The sequence below is a fragment of the Catharus ustulatus genome, chromosome Z (genome assembly GCF_009819885.2).
Source record: "Catharus ustulatus isolate bCatUst1 chromosome Z, bCatUst1.pri.v2, whole genome shotgun sequence".
Lineage (NCBI taxonomy): Eukaryota > Metazoa > Chordata > Aves > Passeriformes > Turdidae > Catharus > Catharus ustulatus.
Genome location: NC_046262.2, coordinates 38,900,569 through 38,928,058, shown reverse-complemented (window position 1 = coordinate 38,928,058; position 27,490 = coordinate 38,900,569). Strand labels below are relative to the sequence as shown.

The window sequence follows — 27,490 nt, the reverse complement described above, 5'->3', positions numbered from 1 at the left end:
GGAAAGATGAGGTACTTGATTTTCTAGTTAGATATGCTTTTCAGTGAAAGAGTAACAAGAATTGGATTTGTTTAACTTACCATTTAGGAAAAAAAAGAAAAAACAAACATGTTATTAAATAAAAAATAGTTGACAGTAATCTATTTTTCCCACAAAAATTTGAGAGCCGCCCCTTCTCTTTCAGCTATAAATTATTCAGGAGATACAACTCCAGAAGTCTTCTGCAATTTGCTTTACTTCTGGTCTTTTCAGGCACCGTAGTACGTTGCTTCTAGTACTGGTCCTAAGAGATTGTGCCAAGATCCTTAATTTTTCTGCAGTGTAACATACGTAGATGTGCCCTTGTGTTTTTGTTAGTTCTTTGTTAAAATACATGGTTATTTACTTTTAAAAATAATGATACCTTTTTATTAATATTGCAGATCCCACTTGGACATCAATTAATTCCCTAACTAGTGGGACGTGATCCAATGTGTACTTGTACGAAAATTTTCTGGTATTGGGTCTAGACAAAGCTATTTTATGAGTTGTCTTTAAAAAATAGATTTATGATAACAAATACATGTTCTCTCCCATGAAAAGGTTAAGGTGCAGGTGTTACACTGATCACCTTTTAAATAGTCTTCTAAGATGGGAAGAAAGCCTCATATTTGCCATTATGTTCTGACATGTAGAAGGTCACTTTTGTGAAGTTTGTGGTCTTTATTAGGTTAGAAATTTACATACATACATGTAAAGAAATTATTTTGCTTTTTTCAGAGCCTACAATTGTTAGTTCCCTAGTTTTTCTATTCTGCTTTCATTCAGTTTTTTAAGCTTATACTTGGAAAAGCTGAAACACAGAAATGACATGCAGATTGGGCTGAGAAATTTGGAGCTGTTCAGGATGGAAAAGAGAAGATTGTGTGGATGTCATAGTAGCCTCCCAGTATTTGAAGGCGGCCTACAGGGAAGCTTTCTTTCTTTCACTAGAAACTTTTGATGTGACAGAGAGGAGTGGCTTCAAACTGAAAGAGGGGAAATTTAGAAAGAAAATCCTTACAAATTATAACATTATGAAAGAAACTATTTACTGTGAGAGTGGTGAGGCATGGGAACATGTTGCCCAGAGAAGTTGTGGATGCCCCACCCCTGTGAAGGTGTGGACCCACCTCTGCCAGTGTTCCAGGCCGTTTTGAACATGGATTCGTGCAGCCTGGCCTAGTGGAAAATGTCTAAGGAAGATGTCTATGGCCTAGAACTAGATCGTCTTTAAGGTTCCTTCCAAACAAAACAATTCTATGATTCCATCTAGATAGTGGAAAGTGCCCAGCTGAGTTAATGACAACCATGGAATAAACAGACTGGCTAACTTTTCTTCTTTTAAAACGAAGAAAATACCAGCGTCATCTATTTGGTTGTCAAAAATAGGTATTGAAACAGCCTTCCTGAGTCTTCTTCGATCCGTCTCTGATTTCGGACTCTCAGCTTCCCCTACGTGCCGCGTTCCAGAAACTGAAGTGCCTGCGGTCAAGACAGGAAATGTGGAACTCAGCAGAAGCGCTGGTGAAGGCAGGACTGTGCGGAGCTGGGCCGGAGGCTGCGGGGCGGCACACGCCAGGGCGGCCGGCGCTGCCGCAGCTCCTGTCCCGCACTTGCCCGCAAACCCACGGCTCTGCCCAGCCCGGGGCGCTTCTCGGCCGGAGGCGCCAGCGGGACGGGGAGGGGCTGTGGGGAGGGGCCGGCGGGGCGGAGCGGGAGCTTCCCCGCGCCCCGCCCTGCTCGCCTGCTGCCGCCGCTCTCCTCTGCCGCGGGCGACGGGCGCGGCGGGAGGCGACGCGCCGGCCCTCGCCCTTGTACTCGGCTGGGCGCAGCCGGCGGCGCGGCGAGGTGAGGCCGCCGGGCGGGCCGCGTGGGTGCTGGGGCGAGAGGGTGGCCGGGCCGCGGCTCTGCCGGCTGCGCCCCGCCGGGGTCGGCTCGGCTCGGCTCGGCTCGGCTCGGTCGGCGGCGGTGGGGGACGAGAGGCGGCCCCGGCCGTGAGGGGCGGCCCCGCGCGGGCTCCGTCCCGCGGCGCTTCCCGCTCGCCACCGGCGTGCTCGAGGGGCACCGCGCCGGTTTGCCAGGGATTAGCTGGCGCGCCTGCCGGACACTGGTAGCATTTTCGTGCTTTTCCAGCCAGCCTTCCCTCTTTAGGGTCTTGAGCCGGAAACGTCTTTGAGTATTGGCAGTGGAAGTAGAAATAATAGTTAGAAATCAATGCAGGTGTGAGATACCTCCCGGCTACCCTTCCCAGGAAGGGTTGGGCTAGGTGCCCTTCCGTGGTGTGTCGCAGCCCGGGCAGTGACCTGAGGCTGGTCACCATCCTCCTCCTCCAGCCCTGCGGCAGGCTGCTCCCTGCTTTCCCTCCCCATGGCAGAGCTGCGGAGGCTGCTCAGGGACTGATGGCTTTGCAGAAGTTTGTGCCTCCAGCGGCCTTCCCAGCCCTGTTTGGGAAAGTATTAACGCCCCACTCTTCAGAAATTTTGTTTCGGCTGTTGAGTGCACAGTGGACGCTGTGTTTATCGCCTGCACTCAGGAGGTTTGACTGATGTTACTTCATTGGATTCCCTTGTCAGTATGAAGATAGGAAGAGCTGATCCGGTTTTCAGGAAATGTTGCTCTTGAATTTACTTTTTTTTTGAGTGGCCTTACATCTTAAAAGCACTTTGCTCTTAAAGAGCTATTTATAATGTTGAATTTTTTTTCTCCTTGTGGGAGGTCTGCATGTTTTACATGTCAAACCATATGCGTAGCTTTGCAGTGGTGGGGAAATGGTAACAATTCACTGAGTTTCTCATCACCTATCTAAACTTACTGTACTCTGTTTTGTAATCTTCATTTGAGATAAGCAGGTGTCCTACTACTTAACAAGGTAGTTCATGTTATATGGGAAAAATACCAGCAACAGAATATATTCATAAAAATAAGTGAGCAGTCTGACTAACTATTGAGAAAGTTCAGATGTAAAAGTTTGCTTATTTAATTTTGTTTTCATACGCAGTATTTTCAGTGGTAATACTATTGTCTAAAAATACACCTAGGCAACATGTCCGCATATTCTAGAACACTTTATCAAGTTTATTAGTTGGTTAGCCAACTTCTGTTGTTGGGATAGGTACCTACCTTAAACCTCTAGCTTCTGTTTTGCCACATACCTGTTTGGGAATTATTTTTAATCAGATAAAGGGCATTGAGGGTGCTTGGTTTTTAGCTTCTTGTAAAGTAGTCATTTGAAAGAAGAGAGTCTTCTTGAGCTGAAATAAGATTAGTGAACAAGTGTTAACAGTGACCGTGTCCTTGGGTAGATAGTGTATTTTTAGGGTTTTCATAGTCTTCAGATCTGTTACTTCTGTTTTAAAATGCATTAGAAAAGGAAGACCTGGGTCCTGAATTGACTAAATGGTTATTCCTGAGCAGGATGAGAGTGAAGTTACTGAATGTGTTGTGGTGAAAATACCTTCCCTTCCTGTAAGAAGTGTAACTTGATAATGTGGGTAGACAGTGACTCTTATGACATTTGTCCAAAGTTTCAGGGTGTTTTTTCTTTTCTTTTTTTCCCCTGCAGTTTGTAAATTCCTGTGAAAGACATATAGAAAGTTTGTCGTCAGTAGGCTTGAGTTCAGTGCACAAACTTTAAATCTCCATTGGAAAAATGTTTGTTTGACCTCTTTTGACTTACAAATTTAAAATAAAACCACCCTCAGTGTTGCTGCAGAGGATGATAAGAAATCTGTGTGGTCTGTTTGGTCTGTTTTGTGACTGTATGCAATTCCTTGACCCCAGTGTACAGTCTGTGCAACTTTGAAAGCATAAAGGTTGCTGCTGGCTATAGCTGGTTCTCATCATGGGGCTGTGAACAGTGGTACTTATAAGTAAGATCCTGCTGTGAGTAAGAGCCAACTAGATTTATCTTTCAAAGATAATCACTACTGTGCATTAACCATTTTAAAGTGAAAATTGTAAGGGTGTGACTCATTTTTCATTTTTTCTGCACTCCATTTTCACCGAGGCAAAAACTGGTCACCTTTTGATTTTTTTGAAGACCAGACATACAAATGTTTGCTCTCTGATTTATTCATAAGAATTACTTATTTTTCCAATTTCATGTAATTGTTTTTTAAAAATAAACTCAAGTTCTAGTACCTTTTAGTCTTATAACTAATTAACGAATTAACTTATCAATGGAAGAAGTTTTGATTAACTTGCTTGCTTAGTCCAGTATGCTGTAATTCAAGCAGTCAGATATAGGAATTTAATGACAAAATCTGAAAAAAAAAGGTGATTTCTTCCAGAAGCTCACTGAGAGGCTGGAAAAGAATCTGTAATGGGTGGGGATAGCACCACTGTCTGTCAGAGGGGCTCCTTTGATGCGAGGTGGTTAGGTCCTTGCTGGAGCTCTTTTTTTTTGGTAGATCTTTCATCTCTGGTTGTGGCTGTGCTTTATACAGGGGTTTTACTAAGGTTTTGTCCTTACTCTGAGTTGCAAGTACTCAGACATCCAAAAAGCTATGCTTTCACTTTTCAGTGGCTACTTCAGCAGTGGTTGGTCCTTAGATGCTCCTCTGTCTTAAATTGACTTTGTGCCATGCAGTGAGTGGGTGGTAGAGGAGGTGGTTGGTAGGCAGGGAACATTTTTGCTCTTCTTCTGTGTGTCTGTTGAATTTTTCGTCTTTTCTGGTTTCTGCTTGGCAGGTCTTATGGAAGTACAGAGAACTGAACCCTGTGAGCGGAGAGACTTGGCTTTCCTTCTGGGAGTCTGAAATGCACCATTTTTTCTTTACCCCTAGTGTGTTGAGGCTTGGTTGGCAACGTTGTTGCTTATCTGTAGTGGGAGATTGCTGGATACTAGATAGCCTACTTCAGCTGAGTACAGTGAAAGAAAGAATTGCTCACTGTGGGAAGTAAAAGTATGCTGTATGTTACTTTGCTTGAATATGTCAGAATCTAAAACATCTCCCTCTCAATTAAGCACCACTAGGTTGGCAAAACAGAAGAATGAAATCTGCTGTTCAGAAGTCAGGAATTTTACAAATGTTTTTATTTTTACATCTGCCATGGACATTGTTGAATTTCATCTTCAGTAAAATTACTTTCTTACCCATAAAATCAAAAACTTATTTTAAATTCAACTCAAATAACTGTTCCAGACCAGATGTTTCCTGGAAGATAGCATATGCAAACAGATTCTCATGTAAATGTGCTTATTGAGCTGATTTGCTTATCTCTCATTCAAAATATGTGTGTATTTATCTGTGGCAGAAAGTTAAACAGTTTTTATTTTTTAAACCGATGAGAGAAAGAATGTCAGTATATTCTGAGAACTGAGATAAAGTTTTGGATCTGCAGTATGCAAATGGAAGATCCTTCTGTGTGTTTCATACCTTTCCTCTTTCTTTTGCTTTTCTTTCTGTTCAGTAGAAAAATATATTCCTAATTAATATAAATTATTTAAAGGCAAACCACACTGGCTTTTCTAGAAAGAGCAGTGTGTTGAAGTAAAATACGCTTTAGTGTTTGTTTTTAACAACTGAAAATAACAGAAAAGGTACTGATCCTGCCAGATTTGTGTACTGTCTAAATGCATTGGCATTTTTTTACATGGCTTTGTGCCTGTGCTTTAAGCTGCATGGTGAACTGATCATTCTTACTTTGAACAATATATTTGCTTTACCTCTGAAAATTTGAGTTAGCTAGTCCCATATATTGATGTAGTAGATAAATTACAGTGCAAACTGTTACTGCTGATAATGTGAACCATTTTCTCTATTTATGACAGCTATGAGGTAAACACTGGTTATTTTATTGAAGTCACACTTGGAATGAGTCACTGCATCTTGCAGTGCTATGTTTGTAGATTTTCCGTGAGTTGAGTGTACCTACTAATACTCTTACAGCTAAGAACAGGATACAGATGACCTCATGACCGGTTCTGGCAGACCTTTTTTGAAATACAGTATTTTATTTTGGTATGCAAAAGTAAATAAATTCTCTTGTTCTTTGCTGAGATGGCAAGGCTATTCATGCCCTTTGTGCTCTCATTTTTGCTACTCTGGAGATCTGAGGTTCTTGATTTTCAGGGCTCATGTGTAAGACATGGTGACTCTTTACCTCTCAGGTGTTCCTCCTGGGACAACACAGTGGGAAAATGGTCTGTGCAAGATGTATGTATTTCTGCAATTCATAACTTTCTACTGGAAGTTTGTGCATGCCTCTGTATTTGTTTTAATCTACTACATCTTAATTTTTTGCTTTACTAGAAAAAAAAGGCATGTTTCCTTTCCATGCCTTTGGTTCTTAGTGTTGACCCTATCTGTATGTGGCCCTGTGGATGTCCATGGGAGCTGTGCTGCATATCTCCCTTAGTTGAGGTTTCCTTTAGGCAGGAAACTCAAGTCTCAGGTGTTGGACTTTTTTGCATAGTGTTTTGGAGTGTTTTGTGGTGCCTGTGTGTTTAGGAAGAGGCAGCATTTTCAGGAAGCTACATTTTATTCTTACATCCTCTGTATGTTCCACCCTCAGGTACAAATTAAAAAACTTTTCAAGTAAACAGATTTGAAAACTTTGTGAATCTGGCAGTATTGTGCACTGCCTGCCGAGAAAAGAGGAGAAGATATAATCTATCTTGACTGCAAGAGAGAATTTTGCACAAAATGTGGACACTGAGGTATAGGTGAACTGTTGAAGGACTTAAGTGCTGGATGTACTGTAAAATCCACATTTCTGAAATCTGTGAAGTGCTGGCATCACTTTCTTTCCCTGTGTTTACAGTGTATATTCACATGTACAGTAAATTCACGAATACAAGCTGCACTGAGTACAAGCTGCATCTCTGGGTGTTGGCAAATATTTCGGTTTTTGTCCATAAATAAGCCGCACCCGAATATAAGCCGCTCTGTTGTTCGCAGCGAGGACCCACGTGCAATTAGTAACAGAACCGCGGGAGGGCGGGGTTTACTGGCTGAGCTAAGGCTGTGCAGGCTCGGCCCGCTAGGGGCTGCTGACGGGGCCAGGTGGCCCAGCCCGGTGCTGCCGCTCGGGGCCGGCCGCCGCTGCCACTGGGCTCGGTCACCCTGGGTCGGCGCTGCCCCGCGGTGGCAGGCAGGGACGGAGCTTCCCCCGCTCCTACGGCAGCGGCGGCGGGCGGGGACGGAGCTTTCCCGCGCCCGTGGTGCCGGCGGCGACGGAGCTTTCCCGCGCCCGTGGTGCCGGCGGCGGGCGCGGACAAAGCACCCCACCTCCTCCCGGAGCCGTGGCAATGGCTGCGTGGGGCTCCCGTCGGCTCCCGGAGCCGCGACAATGGCGGCGCCCCCCCCCCCCGTCCTCCCCGGGCCGCGGCAATGGCGGCGCGCCCCCCCACCCATCCTCCCCTGGGCTGCGGCAGAGGAGGGAAGAAGAGAGCTCTCCCGGCTCTCTCCCCGCCCCCTGTGCTGCCTGCAGGGAGCCAGGGCAACACAGTAACACTGTAACAATCGCGGAATGCCGGCTTTTACTGGCAGGTGCTTGGCTCGGCACCCTGGCTGGCATGTCTGGGGTTGTAAATGTCAGAAAATTATTCACATATTAGCCGCCCCCGACTATTAACCGCACTTCCGGGTTTCCACCAAAATTTTTGTCAAATTGCTGCGGCTTGTATTCGTGAAATTACTGTAATTCCTTTGAGAGTTGCTATAATTTATTAGCTTTTCAAACGTTGCCACCTGTGCATTGCAACAGTAGGGAAGAAGTCGCTTTGCTTAAGAGCATGGACCTTGAGAACTTCTACAATTTATTACCCATTTTAGATTTAACTAGTGTCTTGTGATGCATATATAATTGCTGTCTGCCTGGTCTTCTGTGCCTATTTTTGCTGTCTTTTGTCTGCAGGAGTGCAGAAAGAAAAAACTTAATCTCAGTTTACAAAGGAGCAATCTTCCTGCAGCCAAGATTCCCAGTGGAGTTTGAGGATTCATAAAGCTAGGTGCCATTAGGCTTATTAAGACCAGATTTTACAACATCATAAAATCAATATAGTCTATTTCAAAGAGAATTGCAAATACCCTTGGCACCTGACTGTCTTTTAAGATGGCCTATTTCACAGAAATAACACAAGTCTCAATAACAACCAGTGGTATCCCTGGTATTGCCAATTCATTATTTGTTTTCTGTATGAGCAGACAAAGGAGCTGAGGATGAAGATGGAGAACACTTAATGCAATGCAGCATTGAAATCAATGGAGTGTCTGCTCATATTTATATTAATTGTTGTTTTTAGATTCTCATTTAAATAATTTGATTCAATCGACTTTACGTATTTATTTATAATCTTGGGAACAAGAAGTTAGAATAGCAGTGTCAGATGGAATAAGTTGAAACTGTCTAATTTTAGAAAGTTGTTGGGGGTTGGTTTTTCCTTTCCTCTCTGCCTGTGGAATTTTTCCCCATTGACATGCTAAGGGGTGCAGGGATATCCAGGGTCTTCCCCCTGCTCCCAGACTAGCTCAGTACCAGGAAGAAACCCCGGATTCCTGCATGAACGGGGCAAAAGATCCAAAAGAGGGTCTTCTCTTAGGAATAAATTCCAAGGTTTATTCTGTAGGGTTTCCAGGAGAAACGAGACTGGATACAGGGTACGTGGGGATATTCAGAGCTGGGAGAGGGGGCGGGGGGACTTGGACTCTAGCCAACCAGATCTGGCCAGAAGGGAAAGGGGAAGGAAAGGGGTTATACCATTAAATCACTAAAAGGGATTTTGGGAAAAAACATGGAGCATTGGATTACAACAAAGGGGCATGGATGGCTAGGTCCTTGAGACCTTGAGATGGAGTGAGGGACAGCCTCCCTGCTTTTTTGGGAGTTTTCTCTCAAGAGGGCAGGAGGGAGCTGCCTGTTCTGTTGCTGAACCCTGCACTGCTGCCCTGATTGGATGCCTTCTCACTTCAGCCTCTATCTCCAAGCACCCTGTTGGAGCACTAACATTGATGCTGTGAGCAAAGTCTGTCCTCCATCCCTTTCCCACCTGGGACACAACCACCATTGCCCCCAGTGTCTCTGCAGTCATGCAGGATCTGCCCCTGTCCAGCACTGGTAACTGCAGCACTGGGAAGGGTGCCTGCAGCCAAAAAGGACTGGGACTGGGTTACTGCTCTGTTTGTAGTTAATTTCATAGCTGTTGCTATTTTGTTAGATATAGTAGTAAAGAACTGTTATTCTTATCCCCGTGTCTTTGCCTGAGAGTCCCTTAATTTCAAAATACAGTAATTTCACGAATACAAGCCGCAGCAATTTGACAAAAATTTTGGTGGAAAGCCGGAAGTGCGGCTAATAGTCGGGGGCGGCTAATCTGTGAATAATTTTCTGACATTTACAACCCCAAACGTGCCAGCCAGGGTGCCGAGCCAAGCACCTGCCCGTAAAAACCGGCATTCTGCGATTGTTACAGTGTTACTGTGTTACCCTGGCTCCCTGCAGGCAGCACAGGGGGCGGGGAGAGAGGCGGGAGAGCTCTCTTCTTCCCTCCTCTGCCGCAGCCCAGGGGAGAGACAGGGGGGGCCCCGCGCCGTCATTGCCGTGGCCCGGGGAGCCGACTGGGGCCCTGCGCCGTCATTGCCGCGGCCCGGGGAGGACAGGGGGGGCGCTCTGCCCCCGCCCTCCGCCGCCGTGGCGGGAGCAGGGGGTGCTCCGTGCCCGGCCAGCGCCGCGGTGTGAGCGGGGCGCTCTCTCCGTGCCCGGCCGGCGCCGCAGCATGAGCGGGGCTGGGGCGAGCGAACCCAGAGGCGGCGGCCAGCCCCAAGTGGCAACGCCGGGCTGGGCCACCTGGCCCCGTCAGCAGCCCCTAGCGGGCCGAGCCTGCACAGCCTTAGCTCAGCCAGTAAACCCCCTGCCATGCTGCGGTTCTGTTAGTATTTGGCAACTTTGTTGCATGCGGGTCCTCACTGCGAACGACAGAGCGGCTTATATTCAGGTGCGGCTTATTTATGGACAAAAACCGAAATATTTGCCAACACCCAGACATGCGGCTTATACTCAGTGCGGCTTGTATTCGTGAATTTACTGTATACTAATTCAGAGGGACGGATTTACTAGTTCCATTTTGAGGGAAGACCCTGCTCTTTTCTAGCACACACCTGTCTCTTTCAAACCAGGACAAAAGCAAAGTGCAAATTACTCCTCAAACAGCAAAACTAAATTAATTTTCTGAGTAAATTAGGTAAAAAGCTATCTATCATCTAGCCCAGTGTTGTCTACCTAGATTTTCGGGTAGGTGTATGATGAAAGGATGGCTGGTTCTGTTTGTTGCAGATTTTCGTGATATTGTTAGGAGTATTCAAGACATCCCTCTCAAGACCGTGTGAAGCTCTGTGTACAAGCTAATAGAGTGTGATGACCTTTCTTTGCCTTTCAGATGGAAATACCTAGACAGGTCAACACTAATGCATTTACATTCCTTGCTGGATGTAAGCCTGTCAGCTGACAACTGTTGCATTATTGCAAAGAAAGTTTTATTGTGCGTATAAAATAACTGTGGTTGAAGATGCAGTATAATGTGCACTTTTTACATTGCAGGTTACTTGCTGGAGTTCTTCAGATTTGTTCTTTCCTTGAAATGGTAGGACTAGGAAACAGCTGTCGCGGGATGAAGTCTCCACCACTCCTCGTGACTGCACTTGTAGCGTGCATAATTGTTTTGGGTTTCAACTACTGGATTGCAAGTTCTCGCAGCATGGATCTGCAGGTAACGTTCCTTTTGTTCTGCACTTTGTACTTGTGCAAGCAATAAATATAGTTCACAAGAAGGATTGTTCTCCTCCATGTGGCATGTCAGGAAATTCAGCCTGTAGGAACTTTCACAGATTTTGCAGTCATTGCTTATCAGTAGTGGGGGGATGGGAGGAATGCGTTTTTGTACATGAGAGGAATCCAAAACTTGAACACACCTGCAGGTGTGATAACTTGTTACTTCTGTTCTCACAAAACATTCAGCTGTTTTGTGCTGTTTCACATTAAAGATGTGACAAATGCCATCCTCTGTTTTTTGTCCCCACCCAAGCACCCCCAACTTCCTTGCCATTGTGGCAGCACACAAAGCAGAAAACGCCTTGGCTTTTGCAAACCCTGCTCAGCAATAACAAAACAAAAAAAACCCTGTATTCATTATGAATCCAAAACAGAGCCCTGTACCAGTCACTGTGAAGAGAACTAACTCTATCCCACTCAAACTGGCACACTTATATCCCTAGATTTGTCTTTGAACATGACCCATAACATTGTATGCATATTTTCGCACTCAGTACAAGGAAATCTGGGTTGTTCAGAAACAAAAATCTGAATTTGTGTTTCTTTCTGAAAGATCACATCTGTATATGAATGAATTTTTCTCATATATGTCTTTGTGTAATAGCCATATGTGAATTGTTCTTGTAAAAGTTGGGCAGTGTTGTCCTCCACCTACTCTTTTCTAGCTCTTCCTGGAAATCTGTTTGATTTGAGAGCTGAATTTTCACACTGAATTAGTTTGAGGTCAACACTGAGAAGTGTAGAGCTGTCAGAATTGTATGCTAAATTAAAAAAAAAACCTATTTGACCTTGTACTTCAGAAAGATTGTAGACTCTAATTCTCTTTGTTTATGTTTTGGGGTTTTTTTTAAGCTCAAGTACTGAGCTTTTCGTTTTTCTTATCTTTAACTGAAATTTTGACAGTCTTTACAAAGTGTGCACTTCTGTTAATTTACATAAAACTAGGGAGGTGTGTGTCTGTGTGTGTGGCTAGTATCCCTGGCTGACACAGGACTTTCATGGTATCAGCGTTGTTGGAGCTGTGAAATTTGCTGTTCCTTGAATATGTTGGACAAGATCCTGGCAAGGGGGAAGCATTTCTGTTTGCTTTGACTAATCTACTCTTCGTCAGGGTCGAGTCATGGATCTGGAAGGCAAAGTCCGCAGGGCAGCAGCAGAGAGGGGTGCTGTGGAACAAAAAAAGAATGAATTCCAAGGCGAGCTAGAGAAGCAGCGACAGCAGATTGACAAAATCCAGTCCTTGCACAGCTTTCAGATGGAAAATGCCAACAGAGCACATCAGGAAGAGAAGGTAGGCCTTTTCCTAGCCACAGTCCTTTCTGAATAAAACTCATATCCCCTCTATAAATCATTACCATGCTTGGATTGTTCCTTTGCTTTCTTTCCTGTATATTGATGCTTTAAAAATTAAAAAAAGTGGAGGATGCACCAAGAGATATATTCCCAAATATATTTGTAAGCATAAATGGTTGGCATTTGTTTCTAAATGCATTAGAAATTTTGTGGCATCTTGGCTTTCTGCCTCCAAAATTTAAGAGATGAGAAGGTAAGATTTTCATGGCTGTGTTCCTGACAGTTCAGCTTTGTCAGAGGGATGGTATGCCTTTGTGAAGAATGTGAACAAAACTACTTAATAGTAGTGTGTATGATTCCTGCTGTGTAGTATCTTGCAAACGAGTTTACTGTGTATTTTCCTTGTGTTGTTGATACTTTCATTGCAGTTGTTAGACAGTAATGTCCCTTTTCTCTCTGTTAGCGAAGTATTGATTCACCTGTAGAGTCTCTTGACTGAAGTTTATAAGATCAGCTTTCCAGTACTATTGCGTTCAGCAGGCTGAACAGACACATCTTGTAGTGATAATAGGTACTCTTCAGGTCACTGAAGGTTCTCTCAGTGAACCTACTCAGCAGGTTCACTGTGAGGGAATGGTTTGCTCCTCAAAATGTGCTGCCTGGGCAAAACATCACCAGATTAATCTTTACAGAACTAAGAGGAATAAAAATTGAGTAAAAATGGAAGGTAGAATGTGCGTAATGTCATGTATCATTAATTTATTTTGAAATAATGTCTACTCCAAGTCTTCAAGGAAATAATAAACCAATTATTTTTTGAGATAGGCACGTTTCCTTAATAATTTCTCTCTTTTCTTTGTGTTCAGTCTTTGCATATATTTTAAAAAAGATGAGGTATAGTTTGTCTATTTGGTTTTTCAATGTTTGCATATTTATAAAAGATATCTCAGAATATTCAGACAGTATTCAAGTGAGTAATCAATCTTGTCACTTCTGCCTCCTATTATTTGGTGTTGCTACTGAATGCTGTGGCATTTTCTTGCATTCTGCTTCAGTGTTACAGGAAGTGAAAACGCATGCATGAGTGGGAAAAAAATTTTCAAAGGTAAGAAAAAGGCAAATGTAATGGAGTATTAATTATGCTTCCTTTCCATAAGCAGATATCACTGGAGTTACTAAAAGGCACTGAAACTGCAAGGGCTGGCCAGAGAGTTTACAGCACAGGCTAGCAAGATGGGCAGGAGTTTTGAGGAAGTTTAGTGAATTAAATGGTGCTTCTACCAAGCACAATGTGCCACCTTTTTCTTCAAATTTCTGGCATCAGACGAATGATGGCACCACGTAATCTGCTTTCTTTGTGGCATTTTGAGTCTAGAGGACATACAAGAATGGTTCATAAAATGTAGCATCTGTGCCAGAAGTAGTGAAAAGTATTTTAGAGAACTAGAAATGCTGTCTGACATGGGATGGAATGTGGTGTCTGGGGAAGAGTCAAAGTGGCTTCTGGAAAATAAAGTCTTTCTTCTGAAGTAACTTGGAGTTTTCTTCTGAAGGAGTCAGTGGTAAAGGTGAGGGAGACAAGTGAGCACATTCACACCTGGAGTTGCAATGGCTTGTACACATATTACGCAGCTGTGTGGTAAGACAGTGGTATTGCAAGGGTGAATGACAAGGGAAAAGTTACAAAGCAGCTTAGAAATAACGGGTTAATTGTTGTGCTATGGGGAGGTCACCAGTGGAGTTGTGGAGTGCTGTGAAAGCACAGAGAGGAGAGCAAAGGTCACTAAAGCTGTGCAGTAGATTTTCCGTGGGAATGCAGAGTATGGTGTACAGGCTGGGCAAGAGTCAGCAGAGGAGACCCATCATAATAATCTCCAGGATTCCAAATGGTACAGAAAATGTGGCTGGGGGAGACAAGGCAGGATTGTCCTGCATTCATTGATGTGCTTCAAATGCCATCATCAAGTTGTAGTTCAGACTGAGCAGAAGGTAGTGCTCTTCCGACAGTAGGTGGTGGAACTGCAAGTGCATGGCATACATAATTCCCAGTTAGAGTGGGTCTGTGTAGGTTCAAAAGGAGCTGGATGATCCTGGACAAACACCTAACCCACTGCCCAGTATCAAGGTGTTTGTTCTGTCTCCAGGTGTTCCTCAGATGGAATAAACTGCTTCTTGGAAAATACTGTGCTTTATGGCTGTCTTGGAATTAATTTGGCATTTCAGTGTTAGAGGTAGGATGCTGGGAAAGGTGGATTTTGAGGCCAATCTAGTAGCAATTCCTTCCTCCTAAGTGCTTTTCCCTCTGTCACCCTAAAATACAGTTGTTCAGTCATAGAAAAGTATATGAAGCTTGCTTTGAAACCCCAGAAAGTGATGTCCTAGGAAAGTGGTGCATTGGACTGATTTCCTGTCTTCTGCATTTTGTGACTGGAGAAGAGTGTGTGTCTCACTCAGGAGCCTGAAGTGGTAGGCTGAGCATGTAGGTGCCTGTGTGCCATTTTGCATCAAAATCAGAATTTGCTTTTCTTGTAACACTCAAACAGATATCCTGCAGAGATACTGTTTGTTTTCAACTCTGATTTAAGAGTAGGGAGAGCTGTTTTGCTGGAAAGTTGTGCATTTGTCAAAAGAAGACATCAGCCAAATTGGCATGGATTCACCCACTGTAATTCACAAAAACCTCTAATACAGTGGCAGGGAAGAGAGGGAAAGCTTAATTCTCCTCACTAATGACCTTTATTGGAAGAAGCTGTCTAGGATCAGAGTTATTCTACAGAGGGATGTAGAATATAAGAAAAGACAGTTTCTGAGTGGTTTTTTGTTAGTGCGTACCTATGTCCATGTATACAGTAATTTCACGAATACAAGCCGCAGCAATTAGACAAAAATTTTGGTGGAAACCCGGAAGTGCGGCTAATATTTGAGTGCGGCTAATCTATGGACAAAAATGTGATATCTGCCCTTACCTAGTATCATACCAGTCCAGTCCCGAGCCGAAACACTTTGAAATCCATGGTTTCCCGTTGTTCCGACGATGAACCAATCAGAGAACAGCTTATTGCCTGCCTGTGGATGGCGGCGTTACTGAGGGGCGGGGGTTGTTATCGGGGTGAGTTACCTCGGCGAGTTACCTCGGCAGTTCGATAAAAGTGTGTGATATTTCTCTGTACTTTTTAAAGTGTTTTCAGTCTTGTGCGGCTGCGGGTCTGGCTGGGCTTGCAGGGAGAGGGCTGAGGGAGCTGCTAGGCTCGCAGGGAGAAGGATGAAGCGGCTGCTCGCCCTGCTGGGAGAGGGGTAGAGCAGCCGCTCGCCCTGATGGGAGAGGGGTAGAGCAATCGCTCACCGTGCTGGGAGAGGGGTAGAGCAGCTGCTCGCCCTGCTGGGAGAGGGGTAGAGCAGCCGCTCGCCGTGCTGGGAGAGGGGTAGAGCAGCCGCTCGCCCTGCTGGGAGAGGGGTAGAGCAGCCGCTCGCCGTGCTGGGAGAGGGGTAGAGCAGTCACTCGCCCTGCTGGGAGAGGGCTGGGGGGGGCCGCTCAGCTCACAGGGGGAGGGGCAGAGCAGCCGCTCGCCCTGCTGGGAGAGGGGTAGAGCAACCGCTCGCCCTGCTGGGAGAGGGGTAGAGCAGCCGCTCGCCGTGCTGGGAGAGGGGTAGAGCAGTCGCTCGCCCTGCTGGGAGAGGGGTAGAGCAGCTGCTCGCCCTGCTGGGAGAGGGGTAGAGCAATCGCTCACCATGCTGGGAGAGGGGTAGAGCAACCGCTTGCCCTGCTGGGAGAGGGGTAGAGCAGTCGCTCGCCCTGCTGGGAGAGGGCTGGGGGGGGCCGCTCAGCTCACAGGGAGAGGGGCAGAGCAGTCGCTCGCCCTGCTGGGAGAGGGGTAGAGCAGTCGCTCGCCATGATGGGAGAGGGGTAGAGCAACCACTTGCCCTGCTGGGAGAGGGGTAGAGCAGCCACTCGCCGTGCTGGGAGAGGGGTAGAGCAGTCGCTCGCCCTGCTGGGAGAGGGGTAGAGCAGTCGCTCGCCCTGCTGGGACAGGGCTGGGGGGGGCCGCTCACCCGCGGGGCTGAGCAGGGTGTCTGTGCCAGCACGGAGATGTGGCTCCACTCGGAGCTCAGCCCGCGTGGCTGAGCGGCTGTTTAAAGGCAACGCAGATCCATTGGGAATGCTCGCAAAATGACCACGCTATTGTTCCTGTCTTTTTCGGCTTGTAAATAAAGGGTGTGTCTTTTTTCACTTGGAACCAATGTTTCCGAGGTCGGCAGTAAGCCAGTAAGCCCCGGCGATCCCGCGATTGCGTTGCTAAATGACAACTTTGTGAAAGTTCGCAGCGAACTAAATTGCGGCTAATATTCCGGGAGCGGCTTATCTATTAACAAAGGCAACAATGTTGGCAACACACCGGGTATGCGGCTTATAGTCCGTGCGGCTTGTATTCGTGAATTTACTGTAAATACGTTTTGTATGTTCGTGTCTTGTATACACACCCATACCCTTGTTTTTTGACTCCATGGATTGCAGTGGAATCTGGGATTCCTGGGAGGCAAATGAATTCACCCTTTCTGGTTATGGGAAGCTTGCTCCTTGAACTGAACTTCATTTACTCTGTGCAGATTAGTAGCTAGTATTTACTTAGCAGGAAGAATGAATGCAAATCTAGATCCTGAGACTTTCAACTCATTTTACAAGCATTTTACTAGATATTTTCGAGTCATAAATGAGATTTTGCTTTGTTCTTCTTGCTATTCTTAAAGAAAAATTACAGTGCTTTCAGCAGTTGTGTGGGAATGATTGGTCCGTTGCAAACCTCCCACTTTTTCAGGAAGAAATTATGGTTCTTTTGACTGTAGAAAAACCTTACATTTGAGGCATACTTATACAATCTGGACTTCTAACCAAAAGCAACTCACAAGTAACATTTGAGACCCATCATAATTGCAGTTCATCTCTGCTCACTGTCTTATTACTCTGCTGATAAAATACAAAATAATTATATTACTGATTTACTTTCATACCAAACCAAAAGACCAATAAGGTATTTGTCCAGTTAAAGCAATTGTGCCTAGCAGTGCAGTAATTACTTGGAGTTACATCTGCCTTCTTTTGTAGTAGAACTGCCTCTGTGCTACTTGAAGGATGAGAGCATAGAAAGTAGGTAGTCTGAGCCTGTTACACTGTGTCGGCTTACTGTTCACCGGGAAAGTGTAGTTCTGGAAGATTGCTGTTATAATTATTTTCTTAGGTCTGAGTATGTATAAAACGCTACTGTCACCAGTCTACTTTTGAAAAACCATCTTGAATTTTTAAGGATTAGGGTAAATTTAGGAAATGGCTACTGGAAATCCACAGAAGTAGAATGACGAGATCAAGTAGTCTTACATTAACACTTGATAACAACAGTTGAGGAGTGTGAAAGGACTGTTTCTAATCTGTAAGCAATTTTGTAGAGAACAATATTCTCTGGTTGTTATTCAGGACTTGTAGCTTCTGGGACGTACAGAGCCACAGAAGTCTCTTTGAAGAGCTTAACAGGGCAACAATATGTTTAATATCTCTTAACTGAATGACTATGATTTTGCACTAGATAATTTTCTTTTGATTTACATAAATCTTCTCCAACCCAGATCTTGTTTTACTGAGAAGGGCCAAGATTTGTATGTTCAATGTGAAGCATGTCACTGTCTTGTTGCACAGTATCTTTTAACACTGGCCGCAGCTGCTCTCTGGTCCCCTCTGTCTGGGAAAATTTCAATTCCCAGAACAGTCTTCTCACACAGAGTACCTATTGGTATGCAGGGAGTCAACTCCACTCAGAAGGAATTACCGTAGTCTGTAGGAGAGAGTAGAAAGGTACCTTTTCCGTTTCACTTAAGGCTGTATGTGTTTTGTTTTTCGACTTTTTTGTTTTCAACCCAAACAAGTGTTGCGTCTTTTAGTTTTGGAAAAGCTTTGAGGTGAGGAAGCACTGCCTCGTGTTCCATATTTGCCGTAGCACAATATTACTAAAATAGCAAGAGGAATCAGTATACATCCTCATAACTGGTACAGCAGAAATCTAGAAGATCACCTCTATTCTAAATACATCTAAACATGGTGGGAAGAAAAAAAATGGATGGGTGAGGCTATCTGAACTAGAGAGAAAGAATTTAGAATATATGTAGTTTAAAGTTGATTATTGGAATGTTGCTACCTCTTCACAGCTAAGTGAATGGACAAAAAGTCAGAAGGTGCATTAGATATACATGTAGAAGTTTTATATTAATATTCTCATATCATATGACTTGATTTTGCTTGCCTTGCCTAGTATTTGGTTTTTGTTAAACATAAGAGTAACGTGAAAGTCCTGTAGTTTCACAGGGCTATTTTTCTCTAATCTTCTTGCTGTTGCCCAATACCTGTAAAAGTAATTTTGTATTCATGTGTGTCAAATACCACCCTCTTGTGCTGAAGTTTTAAGAAGCTGTGTGATTTTGCTAGTTTTGAAGGCAGAACTGCACCATGTTATGGTGTGCATGTCCTTGTGTCCTCTGTGACAAAACAGAATCTGAATTGCTTTTAGCACAGGCTGTGAAAAAAGGTTGAGTCTCAGAGCTTTGCAGAACCATTGTAGAAACAGAGATGGTTTTTTGGGGTTTGGGTTTTGTTGAGTGTGTGGGTTATTAATTTATTTGGTTGGTTGGTTGGTTGTTCTTTGTTTGGGGGGATTTTTTAAGTTTATTGAGGAAAAGTGCAATTTCTGAATGGATTTCAGTTTGTTGAGAAGTAGATTTAAATGAGCAATATCTCCTTGATTTTGAACTTGAAATTTATTGTAAGGCTTACTTCAATTGATGTACCTCCACTGAAGTGTACATGAGTGTGCAGCATGATGACTAACCTTAAATAGAAATACTTCCTGAAAAATCTTATTTATGAACTTTCTCCTCACACACTAATACTTAGTTTAGCTGTTGGTTCTTTGGTTCCAGGCCAAAAGACTTTTTTGTGGCTAGTTGTCATGTTTTCACACCAGCTGGCAACTAAATACCATGAAACCACTTACTCCCCACATCTCCCTCTAGATTTTTGAAGAAAACTAAGATAAGATAAGAAAGTTTGATAACTGAGAGGAATAAAACCCTAGAAAAACAGGACCTACACAATTCAATTGCTCAACACCTGCTGTATGATGCCCAACTTGTCAACCAGCAGCTGTGGATGCCTCCAGGTCAATTCCTCCACTGTATATCCCAATGTTCTATGGAATGTCCCTTTGGCCAGTTTGGGGCACCTGACAGAGCTTCCTCCTGGTTTCTTGTGTACCTGCTGGCAGAGCATGGGAAATGGGAAAATCTTTGCCTTAGTGTAAGCACTATTGAGCAGTAAGTAAAACATCAGTTGTCACTAGCCTTATTCGTTCTCATGGTAATGCCAGAGTAGCGGTGGGGAGTCATGGGAGTGTGCAAGACAAAACCACTCCTTTTTCTTTGGTGGAAAGACTTAAATCAATTTGAGTTAATCATAAAATAAGTGCTGCGCTTTTCCCTGATTAGTTTTAAATTGCTGTTTCTGCATGTATTTCCTGTATTTATTTGCAGTTGGTTTTGTTCTTACCAGCTGAGTTACTGATCCTGTGTCTTATCTATGTCCTTTGTACTATATTTGTGAATGCAGAGTCCCTTTTTTTCTCGAGTTTTGGTCTTTATGCTTATCAAACTATTTGCTTTCTTTTTTCTGTTCCAATATCTCATTATTATATTATCTCATTTTATGTACACCACATACAGTCAGTGTTAGAAAGCACACATCAGTTCAGTGTGCTTGGGTTAGCTTGATTATTGACAGTAGCAAATGCTGGTGGAGTTACTGTGCTAATTCCTCCAAGGAATATGTGTGTGGAGAATACCATTTAGTGTTAGTCAGATCAAATGCATTTACATAGTTCAAAGTATGCTCAAATTAAAGACTTCAAATAATTTATCTCAAAGCTTCTCATGCATATTTCTGCATTGTTTTATTTAAACAGTAGTTTTAGCTTTGAGTTTAAGTGGAATAAGACTTATGTAGGTATGTTCTGTGGTGAATAATAAACAAGTCTTTGGCAGCTGTCATAGAAAAATTTGCTGTTCAGCTGGATCAGTTTGTTTCCTACACTGCTGGTGGAAGTGCGACTTTTGAGTTTGCTGTCTGAAGCCCTGCTGTCCGCAGCATTGTCTTCAATCAAAAGACTGTTTTTTTCCCCCTCTTTGATAAGGATTTCTGTGCAAACATGTTTATAGATAGAATAAGGTGGTTCTATATTACAGAGTTACCATGTCACAGAAAATCAGGTTTTGATATGATGATAGGGTGATTTTCCAAAAGCTGGACTTTTTGCTCCTGGGGATTATAGCTATTGTTTTGTGGGCTGAATGAAGTTTAAAATGTGAGTTTCTTTCTAGAACTGAGTATTGGCATATGTCTGCTGAGTGCTTTCCAGCAGTTTTCTTTCTTGACCTGCATAAAACCCTGAAGTAAGTAATGTTTGCTTAGTTTACAGCTGCAAGGTGAAAATCAGTTAACACTTGAATGATAGGAGGAAGAATGGAAGGCCTGATATTATTGACTTAGATTGGAAGTTGGCAGTTGCAGTACTGTGCTGTAAATTATTAAACAGTATTTCCTGGTCAAGTCAAACAGATAACTAGATTTTAACAGGTTTTTGCCTGGACTTTTGCCCACACATTCAAGGAGATAGATACGGCTTTGCCAAAAGAAAGTTTTATATATAATCCAGAAGGACCAAGGCAGACTTCTTTTCTTCCCTGTTGTGATTCAAAGAGACTTTTTTTAACATGGAAAGTAATTTTTTTCACTTCAGCTAATCACAGTTATTATTTTCCTAATGTACAAAATATATAACACTTGTGTGTTTTACTGTCACATAAGTGATCCTGGCATTTAAGGGTTTCATTTTACAGAACCTTCCCCCCCACCCCAGCCCCCCATTCCCTCCCAGTCTTCCCCCCACTCCCCCCATAAAAAAGAACCAAGACCAACAAAGCCCCACAAAAAACTGTAAGAACACAAAGTAATATAATTGCTCTATCGTACAGATTTTTCTAGTCCACTGACAGTTTCTGGTAATGGCCAGTGCTGCATTGTTCTGAAGGTGACAATCCTGGAACAACTTGACTACATTGTCCACACATTAACTTGGAATTTCCACTGAAACATTAACTTCATTTCCCCAATAAACCGATGAAAACAAATTAATTTTTTATTTACCTGTCCTATGGAAAAGGAGAGGGAAGATATTAAACAATCATACATGTAGATCATTACTGGTTTTTGAGTTTCTTTTTGCTTTTTAATAAAGGAGTTTTTTCTTGAGATTTCATGGTGGTGTTCACTGAACAGCTGTATGTATTAAATAGTGTAGAAATAGTTAGCAACAGCTGAATGGCCACCTCTGTGAAGCAGGACTCTTTAAAGGGTCATTCAAAGGCAAATCTACTACTCTGCTTGGTGCTAGCCTACTCAGATTTATTGAGCACTGCACCTGATCAGCTGGCTCTATTACTGTAGCCTTTGGGAAGAAAGGCACCCACAATGCTGTCAGTGTTTCAGGGTGACTTGGGCAGACAGAGTGGATGCTGTTACTTCTTTTCAGGTGTGGACATGTATGCACATCAATACTAGAGCAGAAACTTTGGGAAACAGGGGATTTGATTTTCTGGGACACTTGAAGAACCCTGAAGTTTCCCAGGACAAGAATAATAGGGGAGCTGACAATGGAGCCTGAGAAATACCTTCATAAGTCTGGGCTGGATTGTTTCTTAAGAGTCAGTGGATCTCTTGTTTGTGTTCTTGAGAACTCTTCTGCATCAGATTCGATAAATACTGAATATGAATCTGAGTTATCCTGACATCTGGCTCACAGGAATAATTTCACTTAGCTGTGACTTGATTCAGTTTTCAGGTGTTTTGGGGTATGTGTGTATATGAAATGGTAGATGGAGATTGATGAACGAATAGGCAAAACATGTTCCTATGTTGACTACCTCTTCAGAATGAGAGACAATAAAGTGAGGGAGTGGAATAAGGCCACTCCAACATGAAAGCAATCAAGAAGATAAGTAGAAAAGCAATACAGTGCAAGGGCTTCACATTGCTTTCTTGGAGTTGCTTAATGCTGAATGATTAATGCTTTCATAGCTCATCTTTGCATGTCTGAATGCAGGTGTTTTGATTCATGAGTGAGTGGGCAATTTATAGTGAGCTGTGATGTTGTATTCTTCCTTCAAGAGACAAATACATTAAGTCTGACTGTCAGTCACTCCAGTTGTGAGACTAAATTAGAATAAAGTTACAAGCAATTTTAGTATCTTTAAATTACAGTAATTTCACGATTATAAGCTGCACCATTTTGACTAAAATTTTGGTCCGAACCCAAAGTGCAGCTTATAATCAGGTGCGGCTTATATGGACAAAGAACGAAAAGTTGCTGTTTTAGTTTGGAGGACAGGTGTCTGCTGAGAAAGGCAGGAGCCTCTCTTTGAAATGGAGAATGTAAACCCCCTCCCTCCAAATTATTATAATTTTAAAATCAAGGGGCTTTCAGGCAAAGATATGGGAATTAGGAATAACAATTCTTTACTAGGGAAGTTAAAATAGAAATAGAGTACTACAAAGAAACAAATTCCAAACCCTGACAAAGTCAGGGTACAACCTGACACCCCGTCAGGCAGGGTGTTGGTAGCAGTCCCATTAAATGGTGATTGCAGTCCTCTTGTAGTGACAGATGTGGTTCAGTTGGAGCAGTGCTCCTGTAGAAGGTGCAGTTTCCCTCTGGACATCCAGTGGTGATGTGGAGAAATCCATTTTTCCTCTGGAGCCCAGTGGAGATAGGAACTCCCTTAGTGTCCCAAAACCTCTGTTTTTATCTTGGTAAGAAATGTTGGGCTCTTCCCCCTGGCTGAAGCAACTTCCAATGGGATGAAGCAATTTTATCAGTCACACAGTGGGACTCAATGGGCCATTAGCAGAAAATGACTTGCTGGAGGAAGGATGGGTTGTGAAAAGATAAAGAACACTGCCCTGTCTGATTTCAATGGATGGCCCATTAGCAGAATATGTCCCACGGAGATAAGGATCACTGCCCCCCCTTCCCCAACAGATGGTGATAGAATAGATACCTTTTATCACACTCTGTATTGTAACCCAAGACAGTTGCCGAAACCCAGATGTGTGGCTTGTAATCGGGTGCGGCTTATAATCGTAAAATTACTGTACTTTAAATTCTTACTCTTCATTTGTGTAGTGATACCTTCCTCCACTCCCCCTTATTGGAAAATCGATGTTAAAATGAATGTTGTTTGGGATAGGCGATCTCTAAGCAGCTAAAAGGTTTTGTTCAACTGTGACGCTGTTACAGCTGTGACACACAAAAAGTAGATCTTATTACAAGTGCTTTAATCGGTATTGTTTATAGTGGTAATACAGGTCCTTCACAATTAAAACACTGGTTTTTGTTCTGCTTCTTTCAGGCAGTGCTGATGAGTAACATCACAGTAAATGATCGATTGATTCAGAGTCTACGAGGTATGTTGTAGTACCCCGTGAATATCTCTCATATTGACTTTTAGGCCCTCTGTTTTTAAGACTTGCAGTTTTCTATGGTCTTTTGAGAATGCTGCCTTTCTTCAAGTGATGGGAGTGGGTGGTACAGGAGCTGCCATGACTTAGGCATTTCTTCTGCATAGCTCCAGTTAAGTATCAGACTAATCTGCCTCCACGGTAGGAGGATTTGTCCATGTAGTGCTTGATGTAGTAGTCCTGACTCTTACGATGCAATATGGAATATAACTAAGTCAATGCATTTTTTCTTAATTTTACCTGGCAACTTATTTTCTTGCATTCTTCCCTGAGATGTGGAGTCGTGCATTTTAGCACCAGAGGAATTCACAAATCCTATACTAAATAAGAAAAATCAGTCTAATGCATTTCTATTCATGGCAGTGCTTCAAAATTGTTGCTAACAATGTATTCCTCTCGAAGTTCTTGGGAATTAATCCTACAAAGAAGTATGTATGTTGTGATATTGTCTTCTGCTGCTCTCTCACAAAGGTTTCTATCAGGAAGAAAACTCTAAACCACAGATACCTCTGTTGCTAAGGAGCATGGCTATAAATTGCATATTATTCAGGGAAGCATTGCAAATTTGTCTGTATATGACTGATAAATGCGAATGCTGTTTCATATTGTGTTCTGATTACGATTTCATAGACTTAAAGATTTTCTGAACTGCAATTTAGCAGGGGTTTACCAATCTGTTCTGTGTAGTCCTTAAGAGGAAAAGTAGGTAAAAATACACATACTGTTCTTGCTAATATATTATGCTGAAAGGTTATTCTTACCTTTATTTTTAATTTATTCCTTTGCAGCCATGTTGAATAATTTTGACAATTATCTCTGCATTTGTGTATGAAATGTAGTTTGCATAACAGATGAATTCATTTAGCATTGTAGATTTGTTTCTTGATATTTGTGTTGTAGAATATGTATGTATATGTGTATTTTAATGTGTGTTTTAATCCTGCTTTGATCAGAACACTTGAAAGAGTTACAGACAGAATATGGAAAGCTACAGCTGGATGTTTACTGGTTTCAGAAGAACCAGACTAGCCTTCAGAGGAAGTTCTCATATGACCTGTAAGTATGTTCTTTAGGAAAGATGTGACTTCCCAAATTATAGGTGACTTGGTATTAACCCATGATAGTCTTGTGTAAGCTATAGCTCTGTTTGTAAATGCATGTCTTTAAGGAGAAGGTAACATCTTACACATCTTCTAAAATTGCTCATGGTTGCTTACAGTTGATCTTGGAAAAGAGCATAAATTTTCCAGTGTTTTTCATTGATGTTCCTTCTTGATGTTCCTTCTGTTGCAGAAGGATAAAGGTATCAATATTATCACTTAAGAATTGTGGGGGGAAATTGAAATGTTAAGAGGCTAAAGTGTGAAGAAGTTTGAATTAAAATAGGGGAATACCTGATGAGAAACTGTACCTTATTGAGCTGATAGAAGTCTTGGGAATCAGATTCTGCTTTACATGACGTACCTAGTCATGACTTTTTCTTGAGGTTTCTCACTGAATTGTAAAGCATGGAAAACTGAACAAAAGTACTTATCAGTATCCTTACACTAAATACACATTTCTGGTATTTCTAGGAACTTCTCCTCAGTTTTTTCTGCTCAATAATATTCTAGTTTCCTCTACCTACTTTAACAACCTGTAGTATCTTCGCCCTTGTGGATAGATATAAAGAAGCAACAGAATTTGCTGTTCGCATGTTCTCATAATGATGTTCTATCAAGAATGTAATTGTTGTAGTGATAGGTATTTTTATGGCAGCCATTGTTTAGCCAGGTTTTATAGAAATTATGACTAAAAGTGGAACACAACAGTCAAAGAGCTTGAATTCTGCAGGCTACACTTGAAGTAAGCATTTTCTTCTCTTTGTTTTTCCTTGACCTTAGAATTAAGGATTAATGTTAGTACTTCTGTGATACTTACTGATTACCAGCTGGTTGTGACCTTTTCTTGGGATTTTTACTTGTGTGATAAAGATGACCTAGATGGATTGTATTAGTGGAGCCGTAATTTAAGATTTCTAACAGAAAAGTAGAACAAAGTTGGAAACTTTAGTTTGTGCGTGCCTTTCAATAAGCTGTGATGCTTATGTGTCTGTTAAGGGGCCTTTTTCCCCTCTGTGTTTGTTGTGTGCCATGGCGCCAAAAACTGTCTGGTTGCTGGTTAGTTAAATGACAGACCTGAGACACATGGACCTCTGTTGATAGTTCTGTGCTAATCAGTGAATCTGTTTGCCAGTATCTTTCTTCCTTTTAAGTCTGAGATCAGCAGGAACAAATAGATCTGTACATAGCACAGATATATCCATCTGCTGGACAGTCATGCTCCACATGAGAGGCACACCCATGAGGCACTGCACTGATATACACTGCAGGGAAGTGATACAAGACAGACATAGTTAGTCTGCCTTAGGAAAACTTGGAAGTTTATCACCCATGTCGGGGGTAATGCTTATCTTGGTTTGTTACTCACTAGGTCTTGTTCCTCCTCTGATATAAGCCAAAAACTGTAGAATGACTTATGGAGAGAGTGGGAGAGAAAGGATGATCTTGCCCTGACTGCAGCCACCTGCCCTGAGAAACTGAGATTGACAAAACTCCTGGGCTTTGCACAGGATCCCCAGCACATCCTTAGAAGGGGAGAACACTGCTGTGGCAGTTTTAGGAGAAACACAGCTGCAAACAGCAGACATGACCTAGGAGTTAGGAAAGGAGGGAAAGGCAGGCTGTACAGATGCAGATAGAAGACTGTTGTCACAAAGATTAAGATGCTAATGCTATGTAACTATTAAAAGTATGTAAAGGATACAGTGTTTGCATCTTTAGCATATATTCCTTCTGGAACTTATAGTAGCTAATAATTAACTCAATTTCTTTAACATGTGTTTTGTTACACCTTGCAGCACTGCATTTTGCTGAAAGTTGAGATGTGTTCAGTAGATTATATCTGATTTCTATTTCAACTGGTACTTTTCTGTTTCCTCTTTTTGGCTAAAATCAAAATATTAATTTCTGTAATCATAGTAGAAATCCTTCAAGGATCAAAATAGATTTTACCTTATTGGACTTGACTTGTTAGCAAAGACACAAAGAAATAATCATCTGGTTTGTTGACCTAGTCAAACAAAAGTAGTTTAAATTAGTTTCTTCCAATAGAAGAAAGAATCCGTGCCTGCACTATGAATTTGTCCTTAGGGTTTAAGTCAAGGCCTCATTGTTTCCTAGTGACTTCTCAAATATAAGCCCAGGTAATAGAATTAAAGAACTAATAAAAATTAATAAAAAAATACATATTAAAAAAACTAGATAATCTTACAGAAGTACATTATAGAAGAGTCCAGAGGAGAGTTCATTATCTTATTCATGTTTTTATCAGGTCACAGTGCATCAACCAGATGAAAGAATTAAAAGAACAATGTGAAGAAAGGATAGATGAGCTTACAAAAAAGAGTGGTGACGTATCACAAATCAAAGAAAACAAAGACCTCACAGAAGATAGACAGGTATGGTTTGGATAATTTCTTAAAAATACTTTCTTTGTAACTCTTAAGTGTTTCTTCATCTTTCTGCTATCTCCTATAAGCATTACCCCATCTCCCCTTAAATTTTTGACTATTTCAGTATTTGTTGTATGTTTCTGATCTATTGGAAATGGGGTGATTTCAAGGACAGAACAAGGAGATGTGCTGTAGGAAACTCCAAATCAGTGTGTCTGTAAGATGGGCAAAATTTGAGAGGTGATGCTGGAAGTGGTGTGGGATCTATTAAGGAATGTTTGCATGGCTGAACTTCAGTTAACAGT

At 42.5% G+C, this 27,490-nt stretch overlaps 1 protein-coding gene across 3 annotated transcripts in view; it reads left to right on the top strand.

Annotated features, from left to right (window-relative positions):
- Nucleotides 1-1,791: 1,791 nt before the first annotated feature.
- The window catches only part of GOLM1 (golgi membrane protein 1), a 42,189-nt gene continuing 16,490 nt past the window's right edge, over nt 1,792-27,490 (top strand). For all 3 annotated transcript variants that reach the window (XM_033085383.1, XM_033085382.1, XM_033085381.1), the window contains exons 1-6: nt 1,792-1,869; nt 10,561-10,729; nt 11,903-12,082; nt 23,584-23,638; nt 24,646-24,748; nt 27,065-27,191. In XM_033085383.1, coding sequence (XP_032941274.1) covers nt 10,601-10,729; nt 11,903-12,082; nt 23,584-23,638; nt 24,646-24,748; nt 27,065-27,191 — 594 coding nt within the window. In that variant the 5' untranslated portion in view covers nt 1,792-1,869; nt 10,561-10,600. The remainder of the gene's footprint in view (nt 1,870-10,560; nt 10,730-11,902; nt 12,083-23,583; nt 23,639-24,645; nt 24,749-27,064; nt 27,192-27,490) is intronic.